Source organism: Abramis brama (assembly GCF_963993115.1).
Source record: "Abramis brama genome assembly, chromosome: 24".
NCBI lineage: Eukaryota > Metazoa > Chordata > Actinopteri > Cypriniformes > Leuciscidae > Abramis > Abramis brama.
Genome location: NC_139986.1, coordinates 15,319,151 through 15,342,494, shown reverse-complemented (window position 1 = coordinate 15,342,494; position 23,344 = coordinate 15,319,151). Strand labels below are relative to the sequence as shown.

The 23,344-nt window shown below is 36.2% G+C and overlaps 1 protein-coding gene across 3 annotated transcripts in view; it reads right to left on the bottom strand.

The window, feature by feature from the left end:
* Positions 1–2,225: 2,225 nt before the first annotated feature.
* The window catches only part of sema5a (sema domain, seven thrombospondin repeats (type 1 and type 1-like), transmembrane domain (TM) and short cytoplasmic domain, (semaphorin) 5A), a 136,981-nt gene continuing 115,862 nt past the window's right edge, over positions 2,226–23,344 (bottom strand). For 2 of the 3 annotated variants that reach the window (XM_084102954.1, XM_084102953.1), the window contains exons 17-22: positions 18,521–18,730; positions 11,658–11,828; positions 8,992–9,147; positions 8,206–8,250; positions 6,898–7,109; positions 2,226–3,483 (exon numbers count right to left, since the gene is read on the bottom strand). In XM_084102954.1, the coding sequence (XP_083959080.1) occupies positions 3,364–3,483; positions 6,898–7,109; positions 8,206–8,250; positions 8,992–9,147; positions 11,658–11,828; positions 18,521–18,730 (914 nt within the window). In that variant the 3' untranslated portion in view covers positions 2,226–3,363. Of the gene's footprint in view, positions 3,484–4,674; positions 4,851–6,897; positions 7,110–8,205; positions 8,251–8,991; positions 9,148–11,657; positions 11,829–18,520; positions 18,731–23,344 lie in introns of all 3 variants that reach the window. The other variant, XR_014604504.1, reaches the window with a different exon arrangement.

The following is a 23,344-nucleotide window of genomic DNA, read 5'->3' as shown; positions in this document are numbered from 1 at the left end:
ACAGAAATATCTTCTTATTGCTGTTAATATAATACAAATAAGTGTACTTTATAATGACATTTTTAAAATAGGCTATGCTTTATGTGTGCGTGTTCCCGATCTGCTCTTAACTTTAATAAGCTATAAGATCATGTGAAAAGCATTACATTTTTTTTTACCTATGAATAAATTGATTGATAAAACTATTGATAAAACTAAATATGATTTAACCTACATGATGAAAATGTGTCTATATATCACAACAAAACAACCTGAATTATTCTATTTATAAGTTAACTCCAACTCTTCCGCCATATCTACATTTAAAATAAATCGTGAGGATTTGCCACCCTGGGTCATATGACCATAAACGATTAAATTACTTCCTTGAAGTGACCATCTCATGTCCCCTTATCCCTTCGCTAACGCACTTGTGCCCTTTGTGAAGGGATTCAGTTGTTTACTTTCCTAAAAATTGCGTCCCCTTCCCTTCAAGGGTGCAACGCTGTTTGTAATTCAACCTAAATATAGTGGTGGGCAGATCGAGGCTTTGTGTATGATGTGTGTCGAGACCAAGCCCCCAATGTTTCGGAAAACACTGAAGCTTCCCCGGGTGCCGCCATTGATTAGCGGACCCCCACCTGCTGTTAGCATTCCATTGACTCCCATTCATTTTGGCGTCAATTTGACAGCGAATAACTTTACATCTTAGGCATTTAAAAGACTCCATTTGTCCATTATTTATTTCTAAAGAAACACGAAAATGTATAAAAGGCTCCATTACCTTGTATCTTACGTTATGGCCTCGTAGAAGCTGTTTTTGTAAAAATAGGCTAACGATTGCGTCATAACCACGCGACTCTCTGTCGCACAGTAGAGAAATTACCGTATGGACGGGAGGAGAAGCTTGCGGGCTATCGGGGGGACGTGGAGGCAAAATGACAAAATAATTAATCAGAATACTTAGCAAAAGTTTCTCCTGCTCCTAGCTCACGGACACCTCCTACTCACACTCTCCGTCTCTGCAAGTTTCGTAAGGGAATGATTCAGATTTCTCTTGGCACAGCTACTAGAAGACAGACGGGTTGCTCACGTCACATCTACGTCGTCAAGCTCAGTTTGAGTCTGCGCAGTACGCTCAGCCATCAGGAAGTGAGTGCTTCTAATTGACTTCACTTTTCTCTGTTGAATCCAATGGGGTTGCTGTGTCCATTTCTTTTACTGTCTATGGTCGAGACTTCGAAACAAATCGACACCCTTCTCCACGGGGACCCCTAGTGGTTAGAACAGTGTAAATGCAACAAAAACCCGGGCCAAACATGCATTAAAACGCCTTTTGCAAATGTATTGCAATTTTTTGATTTAAAGTAAAATCTTTTAAATTCAATTATCTAATCATCTAATAATATTATTGATTACTCAGTGACGTAAGCCTCCTTTACTAAAATCACGTGACTCTGGCAGTTTGGTGTACACGAACCATTGACTTGGAACAAACGATTCGTTTCGAAGCTTCAGGAAGCGCGTGTTTTGAAATTGCCATCACTAACTAAATAAGCGTTTCTGTTCAGAAACATTCAACTTGATTTCGTTTTTGTTCCTTGAACAAGTTCAGAGCCCTGGTTACAGAGGTGGCAGATTAATAAGGATCGTATTTTCAAGCGGTTCCTTGCACTATGATCTACAAAACACTTTTACCAAAGTGCATGATTTGTAAAATAATACATTTTGATGCATCACATAATCAGCTCCATCTATGACCAGTCTGACAGAGTTACTCGATTAGCTCACCTGATACAGCGTTGCAGTTTCGATGCGTAGAGCTGAGGTCCGTGAAACACGACATAACACTCCTCAAGGGCTCACACAGGGAGCTAAATGGTATGGTGGTTAATTGCTAATTAAAAAAATAAATAAATCTCACTATCTGTTAGTTTTAGGGTAGGGGACCAGTAGGCCTACGTTAATTTCAAACGTCATATATTAACGCTACTCGCATGCATTTAATTTCCAAACTGCGGTGATAACAGTACGTAGGCCTACAACCAACGTAATAAAACGTAGACATGCACGTTCATCCGTTTCAGAGAAAATAGAACGTGTTTTTAGCGCCACACACTGGAAATTTCACTTTGAAAGTGTCGCGAAATCTATGTGATTGTGTGAATATCATTTAACATTGTGGCCACAAGGTTCCCAACCAAAGCTGGGCTGACTAAATATGTGAATTGAAGCAACGACTCATGTAACATTTCACTGATCGAACACAGTGACTTATATGAAGCAATTTTAATTTATGCACATAAAACAAGCAAACAAAGTTTTACAAGTAGAAAAGAATTAGTAGAAATTGAAAAAGTGTATTCCCAAGCACATCTCCATGATGGATGGATGGTTAAGTTATAAGTAAATTCATTGAAATATTTTAAAAATGAAAGAAAATAGAGCTGAAAAAGCAGTTTTTGTGCTGAAAGCTTTTTTTTTTTTATACAGATAATACTAATTTCCTCATGAAATCTTGAACCACTAAACATCTAAACAAATAGAAACATGTTGATAATATTCAAATGTTCAATGTTGTACATAAAAAAGGTCCTGTAATGTTTCACATTCTCTCTTTTTTGCAGACCTTACACCACAAAGACAAATGTTAATAATATGACAATTCATGTCTTGTTTTGGTGACTGAACAGGGTTACTTTAAAATACTTTTTTTTTCAGAATAGACTCATTTTTAAAAGCTACACTGACATATGTGTCATGAAAAGTGTATTGTACAACAAACACATAGATTCCCACCACTGCTAAGCGCTCAACTAACAAGTGCTCCTATAATGAGAGATACATGAACACATTTTTCAGACACCTTGGTATCTACATATGGATGGTGTGTTGCAAAACCCCATTTTAGGGCAGGCAGATGCACTGGAGACCACCGTAGGTCCTCAGTGAGGCACAGGGGCTTCTGATTCGGCACAGGAGACAAAGCAGTCCGAGAAGGCTCCACCCATTTAGGACACAGGCCCCGCCCACAAACACTGGAATGCGACCAACCATGCAAAAAGCAACGATAAAGAAAAACACATTAAATGAGAATCATGCAATCGTCCATGTGCCATCTCTGCAGCGAGAGTTTATCGGCGTCACGGTTGAATCAAATCGCCTGCTTTATTTGTTCATCATTGTTCAATTTCATTTAGTGATGTCCACACAATTGGAGAGCATGATGTCCTTGTTAACTCTGAAAATGGTTCTTTACAGCTTTATTGACATTTGATGATGGTTCCAGTTAAAATGTCTTTATTTATCCAGGCAACCCACGAAGAAAAATCACTAGGTGCTGAAGTTGATGTGGGGAAGATGACTGGAATCACAGATCCATTTTTAAAAGTCGTCATATGTGTTGACGTCGGTGAAGTATGCGTTGGTATATGTTTTTCCTGCTAGCTGAGGGTTGAAATACTTATTTCTTTCCTCCAGGATCAAGTTATTCTTATTGAAAGCCTGTGAACGAAAGAAAAAGGTGTTTCAGTAACAGAGATAACAGAAATGGAAAATACTGGGGTTTTTTTGTTTTGTTTTTTGCATGGATGAAAAGTCAGACTGTATTGGGTTGTGGATCTAGGCAAAGAAGAAATCAAATCACAAATCACTTGAAAAATTCAACAGAAATATTGCTTTGAGACGGAATGATGGTCAAACCATGAAAAGGGTTTAACAAAAGACTGATCCACTTGGCTGACTATATATTACTAACTGAAAATATCGGCCAGGAAGTTAGTATCATTCACAGAAAAAAAAAAAAGCAGTAAAAACGTCACAGCATCAAGACAACATGGAAATGGCTAAGTGAACAAACATGTTTTTACAAAACCAGAAATGGATTTTTGCTGTTTCTGCCACCCATATGCTCAACATGGTTTCAATGTAGCTCTGTATCAGCAATTTAAAGAAGACAATTTTTAAATACAATAGTTTTGACTGAAATTTATTTATTATAAACTGCTTATTTAAATAAATAAATAAATATATATTGTTTTTAGAGGTTTATTCAGTTTTTAAAAAAAAATATAGTTTTAATGTATGAAACAGAAAAGTGACTTAAGGTGACAAGGTTTTATATTAAAAGGTTAAATCTAAAATAAAATGCATACAAATAAATAAAAAAATACTTGTTTTGATAAATGAAATAAAGAAAAACAACTTTCTGTAAGCTGACAAGGTTCATAAATATTACAAGATTAAATTTAAAACAAATATAAAAAAAATATGAATAATCTGTTTCTTATCAAGTGGTTATTAAAATAACAAAATACAAAAACAATATTTAAAGATAATGATGAAAAGATATTTATTCAGTCTTTTGTTAAACCACAAAGTCTCCTACACAGCCTAATTAGAGAACAATTAAAAGCAAATGTTACAAAGATGTAAGCTAAAACCGAGCTCAGCGGGGTGGCAATAACAAGCAAGCAAAATAATAATTTAGAAGAAAAGACTAATCCGATTTACAAGGTAGAGAATAAAAGAGATGGGGAAAAAAACGCATGCAACAAAATGGTAGTAGACAGCCATAATCACGACACCAAAATTACACTGCCTTCTCACAAGCCTGAGTATCTGCTCTGTGGGATGATGGGAAATGCTGGTGACATATGCAGACAGAACGAATGGGCGAGCACACCTGCCACGTACACGAGGGTCAGGGGAAGGAGAAGGGATTCGCGAGAGGTCTGAGGGTCAGAGGAGAGGATGGTAATGCCGGTCAAGAGTTAGTAGAAAATCTCCAGGCCTCGCGCTACACCAGTGTTAGAAGACAAAGGCTGGCAAATGTGGTGCTCGTCCAAAGGCAAGAGAACGGAAACGTCAGGCTGAAAAGAGGAACGGAGCACAATCATCCTCAGGGCAGCAGGAGGCGGAAAGAAGGCCTGCACTGTCGTTTATGGGCTTTTTGTGAAGCTATCATTAAAGTCAACATGAAACGGCCCTCGCAACCCATTTTACTTCCTTAATGTGACAAATTTCAATGTGAAACAGTGATTAACATGACAAAATGTTGGGCAGGAGTTGGTTTTATCCATAATGTTGTTTCATACCAGAATGGTCAGTTGTGGCTATTTAGCTCCAAAAACACAAAAACTTTTAAACTCACTCTTAACTCTTTCCCTGCCAGCGTTTTGGAAAAATGTTGCCAGCCACCGCCTGCATTTTTGATCATTTTCACAAAATTCTGGCTCCCAGAATATTTTGTTGTATGAATATCTGAACATGCAATATGTCAAACGAAAGAACTGCTTTTGAACAAATTGTTTTATTTTAGCTCCATGCATTCTTTTTATAAACACTTGAATATGGATAAGTTTAATAAAAAAAAGCAACATTTTGAGCAAAAAGACTACATCCAGATCGGATTCAGAACGATCAAAACATCGAGTCCATCAACACCCCTAAAGCTTCACAGTCCTATATCTCGTCCTGGGTCGACATTTCATTCAGTAACATTAGACAGTTTTGATTTATATGCTGTTTAATGATGATGAACGCGTTATTTTACATATTTATCTGCTTACATATGATATTGTTTGTTTCTGCTGCTTTTTCGCCTGTATCAGGAGATTCAGTACTCTTTCAGAAGATGCATAATAGCGCCCCCTAACGTATAACAGTGAGAATACGGAAAGCCGGCGTTTTCTCACAAATGACGAAAATTTCTGTCAATGGCAGGGAAACAGTTAAAAGCATCATGACGTTGGTAAATGTATTGCTATTTGCTATTACTAAAGTAACCTTTTATTACATAAAAGAATAGTTCATCCAGAAAAGAAAATGTCATCATCATTTACTCTCATCATTCTCTTATAATTTTTTATCCATCCACTGAAAGCTTTTCCTTGACCATCCATCAAACCAGCTTTTTGGCTATTAGTTAACATTATTTTCATTTTTAACATGGTCTAGGTGACGTTAGCCATTTCAGTATTTTCAAATCATCTTGATGAAATATTATAAAGACGTTTTTTCTTTGGAATAACATATTGATGAATCATGCACAGTAACATGTATTAAGAAAGTAAATAAGGGCAATTTTAATGTCATGTAGCCTTTAAAGATCCTGTATGGGAAAATATATTCCATACTTACAGTAACAAACTGACAGCATTCAGAAGAAGAGAAAAACAATACGACAAGTAAGTTGTGCATGGCAATAATATTGTGTAGCCTTGAAGTTTCATTCATTCTTGTCATTAGTAGAGATGAAGCTGAGCTGGTGACTTTCTACAGTCTCAGGACAGTAAAAAAAAAAAGAAAAGTAATTTGCTATATTACCCTTCTGGGCTCGGGATATTGTGTAAATGATGCTATTCTATTGCAATACATTCAGCCCATGAAATATGCAACTTCACAAAAGTGTCTGAACAAGCAATAACTGAAGAGCACTTTCTATAATTAGTCTTGTATTCAAGTCTAATGAAGCATTAACTGTCCTTCTGACTAAATGTGAAAAACGATGGTGAGCTTTATTTTTGCTTTGCTTATGAAAAAATTATCCATGTGTCTAAATCTCAGTGTGTTGCATAATGCATTATGTAATAACCCTAAATTTCAGAAAAGAGTACCCAAAGAAAAAACAATATTTCAGGGTTAGAGTAGCCTACTAACAACAATAACATTCTCAGAGAACTACTGACATGAGCTGCATATTGGTTTCTGATTTCATTTGAGACAATCTCACACAAACACTGAGTACACAAACTGAATCAAAACTTTTCAAATTACTTATGAGAAAGCAGTGTATGAATGTATGAATTGATTTAGACGCAAGACAGAATTGCACACACTCACGCATACAGACCACCTACTGGATCCATCGCTAGAAATGAACAACATTTCCGGATAGTATGAGTGAATAACACCCACCTTAATGGCTTCAACTGAGTCGTACTTGTCCAGTTTGTTGATGTGGTTGGTGATGCTGGTGTTGAGGGGGGCGGCAGAGATGGGATGGATGACTGTGGCATCATGGGACTGCTGCTGGTATCTCTGACAGTAAGTGTACACCAGCAGGGTCACCAGACAGCCGAGTATAGAGCTGCTCAGGCCCACGGCGATCATGTGGAACACGTTGAAGTCTGGCAATAGAGGCAAAACAGCTAATGGCTAAATGATCTGACGCAAGCAAGATGGCTGTGGATTCAAGCATTGATCCAAAAGCCAGTTGATATCAATCATCCATTACCTGAGCCAATTAAACATTATAGTAAATTACAGTCAGTATCGCTGTTGCCCTGTGAATCTGCATGAACAGCCAATAATTGCAATAAATGGGAAAAATGTACTATTACAAACCATTCCAGAAGCGCATTTGTTTAATGCTTCCCAAAAAAGCATTGAGGCACATTGTCTCTGCAATCAGTGTGTTGAACATCATTTTTGCTGCACACTGGATAAATTGCAAGTAGAATTATGTTCTCTGGAATACTGGAATCTGATTGGTCAACTGTGACAGTGAGCAGTCAGATGTTTTTGTATAATAAACACTGAACCTTATGTTTCACTGCTGTTCATGGAAACATCACTGCTGCTTCTTTCATCTCTGCGATCTCTCTCTCTGTTATAAAACTGACCTTGGAGGAGTTCATTTTAATATACACTAGTTCACTATGTTTTTAGAAAGAAGTCTCACCAAGGCTGCTTTTATTTGACAGTAAAAACAAGTAATATTGTGAAATATTATTACAATCACAAAAACTGTATTTTAATACATTTTAAAATGTAATTTATCACAATATAAATATAATCAAAGTCTTCAGTGTCACATGATCCTTCAGAAATCATTCTAATATGCTGATTTGGAGCTCAAGAAACATTTATTATTATCAATGTTGAAAACTGTTTCATTTTCTTTTGTGATTTATTTATATATTTGTGATACCCAAAATTCAAAAGAACAGCATTTATTTGAAATAGAAATCTTTTGTAACATTATAAATGTCATAACCTGCTGAATAAAAGTATTAATATCTTTCAAAAAAATGGCTTTTTATTAGCGGAAGCTTTCAGCTGATCTAAGCTAAGCTTTACTAACTTAAATCAATATTTCAGGTCCATATATTTATTTATTTGGCAAGTAGCCGTGTATTAAATGGGATAATGTACAGTCAAACCCCAGCAGAGTGATAACAAGGCTGCTTATACACTACTTATGAGTCTGCATACACTGCTTACCTCCACACCATCTTTCCTCCTGACTTGAACGTGCAACAGACGTTTCTGAGAAAAAAAAATCAAGGGAGATGGGAAATGAATCCGTCAGGCTGATAAATGAGATCTTTAGAAGTTGAACATTATAGCAAGCAAATTTCAAACTCAACCCATTATCGCGAAATTCAAAGAGCTGAATAAGGAAAGTGGCACCTGCGACACATTTTTATGATCAGTAATGGAAGTAATGAGGTATAAAACTTTTCTAATGAGCTGTAATGGAATGTTACTCTGTGAAAGATACAAGGACTCTGCAGGGCAGACAATATTTACAGAATAGTCTTAAAAATTCACTCCCTGTGCTACGATGTAAGCGAAAGCGAAGTAATAACTCCCCTGACAATCATATGTTTAGCTTTTTCCATCTCTACAAAATGGTGGATCACATAATAACTCATCATTTTCAAGACCCTTATCATCCGAGCAGGAAGTACAGTTACTTTCAATTTGCTACCTCATGTTTGAGTTTGTAAAACTTGTGGTTGGACTTCTCTCTCACAGGAGAACTATCTCAGGTATCATCCGAGTGTACAGTATGAATGCAAATGCTACATGAAACATATCACTGTAATGCATTTGTTCGATCGTGCCACTTAGACAAGGCAGGGGATGAGAGGCTAATTATCCCTGCACTGCAGAAATCAATGGTTTGGTGTGTCTCGCATTACTTCTTGTCAATAAGGGAAGATCCTTGTTTGTCCAGGGGTCGATATGGCAAGTGTTTGGGTGTGAATATGTGTGTGTGCCCACCTGGGATGAAGTTGGAGATGGGCAGACAGGCACGTGTTTCACTGCTGTTGCCAGAGCACTGGTTGCCGGTGGGAAACAGGACGTCACAGTGTCGAAGGCGAACTTGAGATCCCGATGAGTCACAGGGGGACCATTCGGACCAATCAGACCAGCTCTCTGTAAATGATGACAAAAAGTCCAAATCAGATGCAAAGTTATGTAGAGGGGACGGAATGTGAAGCGCCCATCTTATTTAGTATCGTTAATGCAATTATGTGTTAAGATCGACATTTATTGATTTTTGTTTCATATTATTTATTTATTTTTGCGTCATCTGAAGAGAGTTACCTCTGATAACAGATCACTCTAATTGTAATGTGGACAATTTTCTGTAAAGCTGCTTTGAAATGATGAGTATTGCGAAAAGCGCTATACAAATAAATTTGAATTGAATTGAATTGAATTTATTTTTACTATTTAAAATAAAAAGGTTTTTATAGGAAAAAAATTTGGGCAAAGTGATTTTAATTAAAAAGTATTAAAAAATAAAATGTGAAAAAGTAAATCAAGAAAGTCAGGACATATATTGGCTTCATTTTTAATTAGAAGGTGACTTTAATGGTGACAATTTTCTTAAATGTGATAAAACCCTGCTAAATAACATCTTAAAGGTTCATAAAACACTGAACTACATTTTCTGAGATGTGCTGTGCAGTTATTTGTGCTTTAATTACAACTGTCACAGGATAGGTGTGTAGTTGTGTAATATAAGGTGAGATAACAAAACCATGCATAACATATTTGTTCATTTTGATGCGTGCAATGGTGAACAGCATTGTGCATTTGTGGGAAACTTTTGCATTACATTTTAAAATGTAATTTATCACAATATAAATATAATCAAATTCTTCAGTGTCACACGGTCCTTCAGAAATAATTCTAATATGCTGATTTGGAGCTCCAGAAACATTTATTATTATAATTTATTTATATATTTTTAATACCTAAAATTTTTGTCTACAAAATTTTGCTGAGCAATGGTAAATGTGACCTTAAAACCAAGAAACCAGGGGCCAGATTAACAGTCTGCAGAAGCACAAACCTTTATTTAAAAAACTACCGTCAAGATTTACTACAATGAAAAGGCATGGACAGTTTTTTTTGTGGCTGACCTTTTTGCACATGCATTTGTAGAAATTTCCCTGTCAGATTGCTACATTTATGAGCAGGGAGTATTTAAACGAATTATGTAAGGTGATTTACAAAGGATTGCAGTAGTCAAATCAGTGGTATTTGCGCCATTATTTACCGCCCCCAAAAAGCATGTCTGATTTTGCGCCTGACATGACAATGAATTTATGCATTTTCAGTAGATCACCCACAAAACTTTCCACTCACATCAAGCGCTTCTATTATGCCGGCTTCAGGCTACACACATTTTTTTGTCTGTTACGACAGTCACTGTGTCAGATTATGCAATTTTGACTCCTAAATTCTTGTCGTGGACAAGAAACATGTCAGACTACACGTTGCTTCCCGACCAATCATTGCTAGCCGTCTAGACGTGTGATGTCATCAAGAAGTGACTGACTTCACAAGAGTGTAATTTATGTTTTTTTACTCTGTTGTGGTAGTCCCTCAAGGAAACATCATAGGTAGGACGTATTGTTGCCATAGCTACACAAACCTTTCCTCCATTGTATAATTCCACCTAGCAGCACCAATACAATCATCTATCTTTCATTTCGCCATGTTTGATATACGGAAGAGCTTCTTGGCTCTATTGGTGGAAAATCACCACATGCTAGTCTTTCTGTCGTGAAGCGTCGCAGATTATTTGCAATTCATTATTTGAGATGCGTCCTGACGGCCATTGTCGTTTATGAATCACCACAACACCCTACGTCTAACGGATCGTGGCAAAATCAGGCCGATATCAGACTGTCTGAATCCGGCATTAGATTGCGGCAGCACGCAAATTTGCCCTGTTAAGTAAATTTGGCCCCAGACAAAAAATTTCTAGCAGGAAAGGCTTAAAACTGAGTCATGTGGTTATCGTACAAGAGAACTGATTGTCTATTTGGCCCAAACCCATACATTAGAGCATAAAAAAGTTGAAATTCAGCTTAGGAGAACTTCCACACAGGGTCTTCTGATTAGCATTCCCCTCATTTATCCCGTCCCCCGTCTCCCGACTTGCGCACTGTACAGCTACATGCGAGCGTGTAATGAATGGTGTGACAGATAGACCTGAATGCAGCTAATAAAAGGTCACTCCGTAACCTCACTACACTTCTGGCTAATGGATGGACTGACATTTGAATACAAGCTCTCTTCTCCCATTCACCTTTCCGTGGATCAATGTGCAGGTTTGACTCCGTCATCAATCGCCTTATCTTACCCTCCTCTATTGCACTCCCTGCTGTGAGCTTATGCATATAATCTTCGTATCGCAAGCTCGGCTTTACCATTTGCTTTTCTATGATGTGTGACATTTTGATTTCCTCTTCTTTCATTCCCCCACGGGCCGCTTTAGACACGAGACTTGACGAAAGGAAAGCAGGTACAAGACAAAGGCTTCCTATCCGGAAAAAAGCCATGTAATTTCCTGTTGGAGTCAAGGTGTGACTGTGTGTGTGAGTTCACGTAGGTTGAGTTCATGTACGTGATAAAGTGTGTGTGTGTACCAGGGCAGGGTTGGATGTTACAGAGAGCCTCTTCAGTATGCAAACCCAGGCAGATGTCACCTCCGTAGGCAGGTGGAGGGTTGTTACAGGTGCGTGTGCGCATGTAGTGTCCTCCTCCGCATGTCACTGAGCATTTAGACCAAGGTGACCAGCACGACCAGCTCCCATCCACTGAAAGATAAGGAAAAGAGGACACTCAAATTACTACAGCACTCGTGTCATGAATAATTTCGGGACTAGCGTCTGACGTTTCTTTCAGTAAATAGTGAAAATATCTGCAAAAACAAGCCATTCAGAAAGCATCATATTTGTAATATCAGCACCCATTCAATGCTCAGCAATTTAGTGAGGTTGTTACTCATTCCACATTCAAAGAGGTTAGCCAATCATAGCACAGCTCATTTACATATAAAACAATGTTAACAGAACACTGGCCTGTTAAAAAGGTGAGAAAGTTGTAGATCAGGCAGGAATAGCCTAAGCTGACAGACCATCTTAAACCAGCTATAGACAAGACAGTCATCTTAGGCTGGTTTTAGCAGTTTTTTTTCAGCAGGGTTATGGCTGTTTTTGATCATGAAACAATGATTATACATGTCTTTGAACCATTTAATTTAAATAGATCCAGGACGTTTATGCATCTAGTACCACGATATGAATGAATGACATCACCCTGGTTATCTCTGGTACAATCACTACACTGGTGTCAAAACAAGCTAAATCCAGATGCTGAGAAACGATGAAAAGAGAGGCTGTTCACACAATCTGCTCCGGAGCCCTGCCTCTCCCTGGCGCTCTCACACTGACCCCTGCTCTAATTAATGAGGCTAAACGAACCATCAATTCACTCCCTCCCCTCTTCAGCGAGTGCCAAGCTCAGGGTCATCAACCTCGACAACTGGGGGAACAGAGAACAACTCACAAAACACTACCACTGCCTTGGTGCTAATTAGGGGAAACAAGCATATACTGAGTTTCATTTTACATTAGCATTAGCCCTGACAGGTTTGTAGAAGAGGGGCGAGAGCTTATGTCACTGACATGAGTAGATTTCAGATATGTTTAGTATGGAACATTAGCTTACTGAGTACTGTATACTTCACAGTATAATGCCTATACTATAAAAAAAACTGAATGCTAAATGGTATTAAGTATAAGCAACAAATCCAATTTTGTATTAAAATGTCTTAAAGGGTTAGTTCACCCTACAGATGAAAATTCTGTCATCATTTATCCACCCTCATGTCGTTCTAAAGCCATACGACTTTGGTTAATCTATGAAACAAAAATTAAGATATTTTTAATTAAACCTGAGAGGTTTTCTGTCCCTCCATTGAAAGTCCAGGTAATCAAACTTAGAGGATCCAAAAAGATCATTAAGGTATGGTAAAATGAATCTATATGAATCGATTGGTTTAATCAAAGTCTTGTGAAGAAGAGACACGATCACTTTTGTAACGGTGGCTGTTTCAGAGGAACGAGAGTGGGATCCGGATGCAGCAAACATTTATTCAGACAAACATAATAAAAGTAAATCCAGGCAAAACTGATAAATGCAGACACGGACAAGGAAGGCAAACAAAACTGACAACAAGCGCACACATAACAAGGACAACACCAGACAAAGAACATGAGAAATACTTGGGTATATATATACACTCAAGGGGAGATTGGCAAACAAGACACACCTGGGAACAACCAGGAACTTATCAACAAGAAAAACTACAAAGGACTATAAAACATGGCACAGAACAGGAGGGAAGTCCACACAAGACAAGAGGAACACAAGACAGGAATCATGACAGCTTTATATGATGAACATATTTAATTTAGACTCGTGTGTGTGTGTGTGTGTGTCACATTGCTGTTTACAGCAAACCACATTGGTTCTAGTGAATCATGCATGAATGTTTGAGCTTCTGTGTTTACAATGTGTGATGTGCTCTATGTACAAAAAGCTATTTTTTTTGTTTTGTTTCATCTGACCATAGAACGTTTGAAAAATAACTGACACTACTGGAACTTCAAACTGGATGAGATCTATGGTCAGATGAAACAAAAAAATGTGCTTTTTTGGCAGCAAACACCTAAGATGGGTTAGGTGCACACAGGGATAAAAAGTACCCCATGTGTAAAATGAAATACTCTGCTGTATCTAATGTTCTGCCAGAGGTCCTGGACATCTTGTTCAGATACATGGCATCATGGATTCAATCAAATACCAACAGATAAAAAATCAAAACCTGACAGCCTGTTCTAGAAATCTTATAACGGGCCATGTTTGGATCTTTCAACAGGACAGTGATCCAAAAACAAACATCAAAATCAAAACAAAAATGGGTCACTGAGCACAAAACCAAGCATCTGCAATGGCCATCCCAGTCCCCAGACCTGAACCCTATTGAACATGAGTGGGCTGAACTGAAGAGAAGAGAAGAAGCGCCAACATGGATCTGGGAATCTGAAGGATCTGGAGAAATTCTGTATGGAGGAATGGTCTCTGATCTCTTGTCAGGTGTTCTCCAAACTCATCAGGCATTATAGGAGAAGACTCAGAGCTGTTATCTTGGAAAAAGGAGGTTGCAAAAAGTATTTAATAAAAGGGGGCAAATAATTGTTCCCAACGTGTTTTGGAGAAAAACATTTATTTCATAATGTGATTCCCCCCCCCCACAATTTAAATTCTTTTACTTCAATGAAAGGTTAGATTTTTGCATTTTTTTTATTATAAAATATCAAAAGGATTAACAATGCAGATCTATTTTTTTAAAGCCATCGTTGATCATATTTACCAAGGGGGCAAATAATTCTGACCAGCATTGTATATGTATACTATCAATCATTGTTTCCTGTCTCTCTTCATAAGACTTGGATTAAACCGCTCAGTTCATATGGTTTTTATGATGCCTTTAAGATCCTTTTGGATCTTGGGTGAATTTTTGGGTGAACTGTTTTTGGGCAGTCCAATCCAAAGGGTCAAGGAGGTTTGATAAGGAGGTTTGATTAGCATGCATCTTTCTCCACTGAAAGTCATTAAAAATGTATAATATAAAGTAAAAAATAGATTTTTGTCACAAAATACTGGTATTGGTCATAACCATGATATCTAAAAATTGAAATATTTATCTCATGTTAATACTACACGTATGATAATATTGTAAATATTTCATAAAATGGGAAAAAGAAGACAACTATGCCGGCTGTAACTTGTATGTCAGAGGAGACGACAGGTGAAAGCAAAACACTTTACCCACATATTAAAAAAATAGTGTATTTTTGGATTTGGTAGGAAGTGCAATCAACAGTAAGTTAATTTTGGTATGCTTTTGTACAGTTATGGTTACAAACTCTCTCTCCGCCACCCTGTTCTCGAACTTAGAGTGCGATTCATTGGTCAAAAAAGAGAAAACACAAAATAAAGTTAAAGATGAATTTAAATGATATCTTTATTTTTTTTCTTTCAGAATTTATAAAGATATTGCTATAATATCGTTATTGTGAATTAAAAAAGTCAAATGTACTTTTTCTTGTCTGTTGCCTTTGACGTCACACCTTATGATTCACTGTATTACACATATTTGGTGAAAAAATAGAAAAGGTAACTTTTTTTAAAGGTACAAGTAAACAAAATATTGCATTTTACCATCTGTTATAATTTCTCCATTGCGAAAAATGACAAATAAGCTCATGTCGGCCGCAGTGTGACTGATCATCTCATTTCACCTTTGTGGCCTGCGACAAGAAAAGATTCATTCGTTTCAGAGCCGCAACAACAGCAACCACGAGACCTCTTGTCTGCCTCTCTCAAAACAAAATAATGCATTTCAAAGGTCTGATTTTGAACAAGCCGAGATTTAGCTAGGCAGAAGGAACCAATAAAAGACACAGTGAGAATATTGGTCACAGACAAGCTCCGGTTCAAAGGCGCTTATGGAGGTGCAGAGCAATATGATGTGTTCTTTTCCAAGCTTTCTGCTGGGATACGCTAGATGAAAGTCATCTGTACTAATCTGTCGTCGTCTGTACAAAGCAGCTATTGAATCTAAGTTCTACTAAGACGTTTCATTGGAAATAGACAAGGACTGAATTAACTTAGAGAAGTGCGGAGCACAGTTACAAATCGACAGTGCGCTCAGAGTTTGCTGTACATTTTTTTATCTGCCAATTTTGTGAAATTTGTGCAGCGATTCCTGATATGTTGCCAATTACTCCTGTAGAGAAAAACATCAATAAGGCTAATAAGGTCTTAAAACCTCTGGAGGTCTTTGTTAATGAAGCTGTCCTGCTGGTCTTGCTATTGTCACTTTACAGGAAATATGTGATTTCCTGTTAGAAAACAGCTGTTGTAAAATTAAGACTGAGAAGCAATTAGTTTTCCACCATATCATGAAGAGAGACTGCAAGACTATATATAAACTACTATGCCCTGCTTTGATGGTAGGGGTGACATTCATCTCCAAAAACAGGCTATTGATTAATTAGGATCGCAAAACAAATTCTGCATTTCCCGATTGTGTCTTGCTCACCGTTAGGCATCATAAAATACCCAAGAAGCACATTTCCATTTAGACAGCATATTTTCAACACACATAACGATGAGTACTCATTTAATTAGATTGCTTTTCCCCTCCTTCAACTTTAGAGAGGGTGTACACCATTGTCACAAGCCTTTTAATGACTGAATCCTGCCTTCCCGTCGCTATCGGTGTAATTAGCCTGAAATGTGATTACACACAACGATGCCACAGAGATTTCTCTCCATTTCCGCCGGCAAATTGGGGTCCTTGCACCTTAAAACAGGGAGGTCGTCCTTCATGCGTACAAATACTGTACGAGAAAGTGAGCTATATCTTTTCTTTATTGTTTGTAGATGTCTGAAATTCCCTGCACACCAGAAACAGACTTAATGTCTCTACATTCTTAAAAGTAAATGCATGTTCTTTCTTAAATTACCTTTTTTTTAAGTGTGTGTGTGTGAAGAACATTTTAAAAATCTAAAGAACATTTCTCTACTATAAACAATGTTTTTGCAATGGAATGATTGCATGAATGATAAAGGTTCTACATGGAACCCCAGATGCCAATCAAGAACCTTTATTTTTTAAAGTGCATGAAATATATTAACATTTGAAGAAAGAATGGATAGGTCTTTATTATATTTGTGTTGTTTGATGGTTTTCAAAGTAAACTTAGAGTATGAATGTGTCTTTCTTTTGCTGGTGCTCAGCCAGATGATGTTAACCTCTTTCAGAAGATTTTCTACTAAGCCGAACTATGTTATAACTGACTACCCTATCATATAACCAGTACACAAACAAACAACACATTTCTGTCCTAATTCTGAACTTATTTTAACAACTAAAGAAAATTAACTAATCACAAGCTGATTTTGATTAAACGTTTTTTTTACATTCACATACACACTTTTTTCATACAACTGGAGAAAAGCTGACAGAATTACACCACCATTAACATTTTTGTGGTCCATAAGATTTAAAGAATTTAATACTTTTATTCAGCAAGGATGCATTAAATTGAAGAAAAGTGGCAGTAAAGACTTTCATAATGTTTCAAAAGATTTCTATTTCAAATAAATGCTGTTCAGAAAAACATTATCACAGGTTTCCACAAAAATATTAAGCAGCTCAACTGTTTTCAACATTGATAATAAGAAGAAATCCACTTATTAGAATGATTTCTGAAGGATCATGTGATATTGAAGACTGGAGTAATGGCTTTGCCATCACATGAGTACATTTTTTTTTTTAAATACCTTAAAATAGAAAACTTGTATTTAAATTGTAAGAATATTTCACAAAATTACTCACTGTAAACCCTAACGCTCAAAATAATTAATTGGTGTGAGTAGGACAAACTCAAATTAAACTAATTGGTTCAGTCAAATTTACTTTTATGAGTATTTAGCACTTTCTTTTTCTTTCAAGTTCACAGAATTGATATATTTTAAGTAAACTGAACTGTTTCATTGTTTTGAGTTTTATAAAATTATTTCTTTTAATTTAGACGAACCAAACTGAAACGGCTGGGATGTCTAATTTCCCAGCATGTTTTGCCGGTGGCACTCGAAAGGGAGAGTAAATGCTAAAATTAAGTGTAATATAATGTTTTTTTTTGTGCAAGATTAATGTTAAGTGGGAGATTTAGTAGTGATTATTGTTTTGTTATGCTAATTTAGAAGAATTTATGTTAATGTTGGTTTTAGGATAGTTACCATGATGGTGACAAGTGGTACACGCAGCTTGATTTGAGAGCAAATAAAACCTTTATATTGCTGTACTCATACAGCAAGTGCTACTGTATAACATAATATTGTTACCATGTTAACAAATTAGTATGTTAGCAAACTAGCTTGTTAAAGCTAGCTAAGTTTATACTAATAAAAGTGTTCACATTGAGATTACATGAAAGTTTTGTTAAATGTATGAATTCGTGTACTCAAACATTTCAAGTTAAGAACAATTAAAATGTATAAGTAAAAAATAAAAAACTGCCAATTCTGCTTACTTAAACTTTGAATTTCTTAACTTAAAAAATTTGAGGAAACTGATTGCCTTACATTTTTGGAGTTTTGCCAACTTATTTGGGTTTACAGTGCTGTTTTACTGTATTTTTGGTGAGACTTCTTTCAAAAACACACACACACAAAAAAACAAACTTACAGACCCCAAACATTTGAAAAGTAGTGTACAGCAAAAATTATAGTTATCAATTCAAATATATGACATTTATAAATATAATTTTATTTCAGACAACTGACAGTGAAAACTCCAATGCTTGGAGAAGCTGTGTATGATGTAAAGGTGACTGAAAAGGTGTATATACGAGGTGTATATATGACAAACCTGGACATGGTGTAGTATTGCACTCCTGAAACTCCTGGGCAGTCCCGAGGCAGGTGATTCCTCCATATTTGGGTTTGGGGTTGGAGCAGGTGCGTTTGCGGTTTCGGATACCTGCGCTGCAGTCCCGACTACATTGGCTCCAAGGGCCCCAGACGGACCAACCTCCATTTACTGTCAATCCAGTGATACGTCCAGAACGCAACAAATCTCCTAAAACAAGAATAAACACACACAACAAACAGTTAGCATTCACCTCATTAGACATGGGAATTCGACCCAGACAGGGTTTCCAATTTCAGAATTTTTATTAACTTTTTAATCCATTATTTCAACAAATGTAAAACATTTGAATCCATACCACCTGAACTGTATTTCAAAAGATTATCTCGGAAAGCAAAATTAATTCTCTCTTTCATGGTTATTGAAGCCATTCACAACTATGAGATTATCATGCATGTGTGTTAGAGAACATTTATCTTATCATACAGAGTGTTTTTGCTGCAGAGTATCTGTCTGCACTGTGACCTCTGTGTTTGTACCTCTAACCTTCAGGGAGATTGAACTGTGACAGTCCCTCTGAGCCACAGCCATTTATCCATTCTGAGCAGGCAGTAGCGCTACATGGGTCGACCTATAATCTCTCCAGCACCAGAGCGCACAGCTCTCTCAAAGGTAATAGACTACTTCATAATCTACTCACACCTCAAAGCGGGGCGCCTGGCTCTGATGGCTAATGGCAGGGGAACACAGGTGTCAGTGCATGCTAGACCCGCAGGTAAACAAACCTTCCTGCGTTCAATGACTTTAACCAAGAAATGACTGACTAGATTGATTTTAGTATAAAGTCATATTGTGGAATTGGATTTTAACTTTGCTATGCTTGCTGGTTGTTAAGATGCAAAGCATAGAAGGCAAATTGCGATTAAATACTCTTAAATAGTCAGTGCTAAAGTATCCGCTCTGAACTTTCCCGACCCAGATTCTGTGATGTGTTAGACAATGAGATCAGTGGTACATCTGCTGAGTGAGATGGGTGGTATTATATCCCGCACAATCAAGAAAATTAATAGCTCTTGTGGATTAGGAGTGTGGCTTTTACACTATTCCCCAGAGCTGTCGTAAACTGTCTAGCAGTCACCAGCGCTTATTAAAAGTTAGGGGGTGGGCAATTAGAATCGAATCCCTGATGGGTCTGCATGGTGGGTGGTTAACGGCTATGCAAATACATATAATTACCGTGATATACAGCGTTCCAGCGTCGCAAGAGGTAACTGAGAAACCAATGGTCAACTGAACAGTGTTAGTCATAAATAGTGCAGGCCAAAAGTCTGAGACCACTGTTAATTTAAAAAAAATATATATATCTTATGTAATACGTTCTTATCTTCAAAAACGACTAGATGGAGAAAAAAAAAAAAAAACTGTGCAAGATGTGTAAAAGTTTGAGGTTGGTAGCCTAAGATTTTTTTAATGCTTTTAATGCTAATGAAAGAAGACTTCACCAAAACTGCATTTATTGATAAAATATTATAAAAAATAAAAAAGTAATACTGCAAAATATTATTACAGTTTTCTATTTTAATATATTTTAAAATGAAATGTATTCCTGTGATGGAAGTTTTAGAAGTATAATATAAATGTAATATGTTATATCATTTAATCCTTTTAAAATGACAAATTATATTAATTAGTATTTTTCAAACAATTCCACATTTAAGGAGAAAATTATATTAGTTTTTAATTATTTAATTATAAATGATACTATTGTAACCATTTAATCTAATTTCAATTTTTTTTATTATTAATTCTCTTAATTTGTACTTACTAAAAAGTGTAATTTTTAAAATTATAAATTTAATTTCAGAATGCCTTTAGCTCGTGTCTGTTTTGCTTTAACAACGAGAGATGCAAAAACTGGTCAAGTTTGTGTAAAACCTGATGATCTCCAACACGATTTCAAAATCTTCCATGTTTTTAGTTCCCAAACTATAAGTTTACTTCAGTTTTATATGTAATTTTGAAACCCAGATTATCAGATTTTGGGCCTGACTGTAAAAGTTTGAGACCAGAATCACTGACAGTGAGATTTTCTATTTTGTATCCAAGGACATGTGTGTGTAATGCAGCACGGAGAAATTTGCCAGCTGAGATCCTAAGGTCTGCAGAATCTCACACTGAGTGGGATTCTAACTGATGGCGGATCTGTGGGGAACCGACAGTAAATAGCCTTGGAGAAGTCAGGTGGTTCTCAGAGAAAAAGAGGAGGAAAGAAAGAAAAAAGACTGATAGACAGAGATGGAGAGAGAGAGCCGTCCTTGCAGCACGGTATTTAGATGAGAAAAGAGTGCTAAAGTCACATGCTAAAATTATGTGCTATTGTTTCAGAGACAAATGAAGGCATCACTCATAGCCAAATTACAAACCCGGGCCATCATCAGTTACAGCCTCTGGCTTATACTACAGAAAAACTCAAGGTTTTAAGATAAGTAGCCTGACTGTTAGGCAGCATTTTCACTCCATCCACTGCCATTACTCCAGCAAACAAATAGACATAATGGTGCATGTATTGATTTTTATTGTACTGAAGGTTAAGCGTTAAACGCTTGCACTTTCTAAAAGAAAAATGGTGCTCTATTGTAAAGGTAAAGAATTCTTTTAGGCTTTTACATTAGACATTCTTATGTTTCAAAACGGCTTGATTGATCACAAAAGAGCAAAACCCAGAGGTCTCAAGATGGGCAGAGCATCTTAAAAACAGGACGGGATGCTCAAAAAACTGTGGAACGTGACAACAGATACCCTCAAAAGTTTGGGTTTTAATGTCCATTATGCTCACCAAAACTGCATTTAGTTGATCAAAAATAGTAAAAACATTAATATTGTAAAATCATTACTCCAGTCTTCAGTGTCACATGATCCTTCAGAAATCATTCTAATATGCTGATTTGCTGCTCAAAAAAACATTTTATATTAATATCAATGTTAAAAAACAGTTGTGATGCTCAATTTTTGTGGAAATCATGATACTTTTTCTTCAGGAATCTTTGATAAATTGTAGGTTCAAAATAACATGATTTTTATGAAATAGAAACATTATAAATGTCTTTAATGAACCTTTGGTTAATCTAATGCATCCTTGTCAAATAAAAGTATTATTTCTTCTTCTTCTTCTTAAAAAAAAATCATTTGAATGGTCATTTACCTGTCTCGATGTGTATGGCTGTAGCAGTGGCATTTTAAAAATTTAAAGATTTTTCAGAGATTTTTTTATACTATATGTAAACTGTCTGGCAGAAATTTGTCAGATGACTAGTTGACCGCCAACCATCTGTACCTTTAATAATCTCAGAGGACAGAACGTTCAAACTTATAAATGCTGGAAAAATGAACTGATGACCATCAAGGTTTAAACAAATACGGCCAACAGTTTGTCAGTTAAAGTGATGTTGTTATCTGACAATGTATTATATTTTTATTCAGGTTAATCTATTCATTCTAATGAAGTAAACTGACTTCAGATCACTAAGCAAAGCTCCTGAACCGGTGTGTAAATAACGACCAGCTTCCGCGGACACTGATAATTTCTTTAATTTGCTCCAAAAAAGGCAGAGAAATCAAGGAACCTTATCTGCACAAAGCCAATTTAAATTGGCCTAATAAAGAACTGACATCAAATGTATTTCCAATCTGAAAATGTCAGCCAGGGCTGATACTACTGATCTTAATTCTTTCATAATGTTGATATTAAGCAGAGAAAGAGGCTTAGACCTCAAAGTCTTGACAAAATAGAAACGTACATATTATTTCTACTTGAAAAAGCCAAGGTGACTTCCAGAGACCCGCTAACTCAGTTCATCTACAGCTGAATGTCCATGTACATTAACATTAATGTAAATTAACATAATACACACTATTTGTTTAAAAAATTGCTATTAGAATAAAAAAAAAAAGAGTTAACATTTCACATATATATATAAACTAAATGAAATATGTTTAAATTTCATCTTAGATAGGGCTGACGAGTGAAGGTGTTAATTTTATTATTACTTATAGAAAAAATAATGCAACATAAAGCAATCACCTGAGTATCAAGAGTGCTGTTTTTGTCTCGAGCATGAGTGCAATATTAGTGCGATATTGATTTTATACAGCAATCAATAAATAAGAAGTTAATATTGTGTTATATTTTAGACACAATATTGTCTGTTTTTGCTGATTTTGCCAATGAAAATATGACCTATAAATCCACTGCAGAACTGTTGTACGTCTCCGTCACTTCAAACCTGTATGACTTTCTTTCTTTTGTGAAACATAAAAGAAGATATTTTGAAGAATGTTGCTAACCAAACTGTTGTTTACCATTGACTTCCATTGTAAGAAGACGGAAAAAAAAAAACAGATCATTTCTCAAATTATCTTCTTGTATGTTCCACAGAATTAAGAAAGTCATACAGGTGTGAAACGAGACAAGGGTGAGAAAATGATGACATCATTTTCATTTTTGGGGCGAACTATCCCTTTAATACCCATTTAAAATCCATTAATCTCATGGCATTATTAATTGTAATTGCAGTGTAAATGCATTCATGCCACCTCTGAGCTGCAATAAACAGCCAAATTGAATGTGCGATTAATCTGCGATTAATTCGATTAATTACCAGCACATCATGTAATGAATTCGATTAAAAATTGTAATCGCTCGACAGCCTTAATCAACATGTTTATAAGCCATTTTTTTATTTTTTGAAGCCCTTTTTTTACATTTTGAATACATTTTAGAACAAAAGTTATCGATGAATCACGATTCATGAATGATGAAATAAT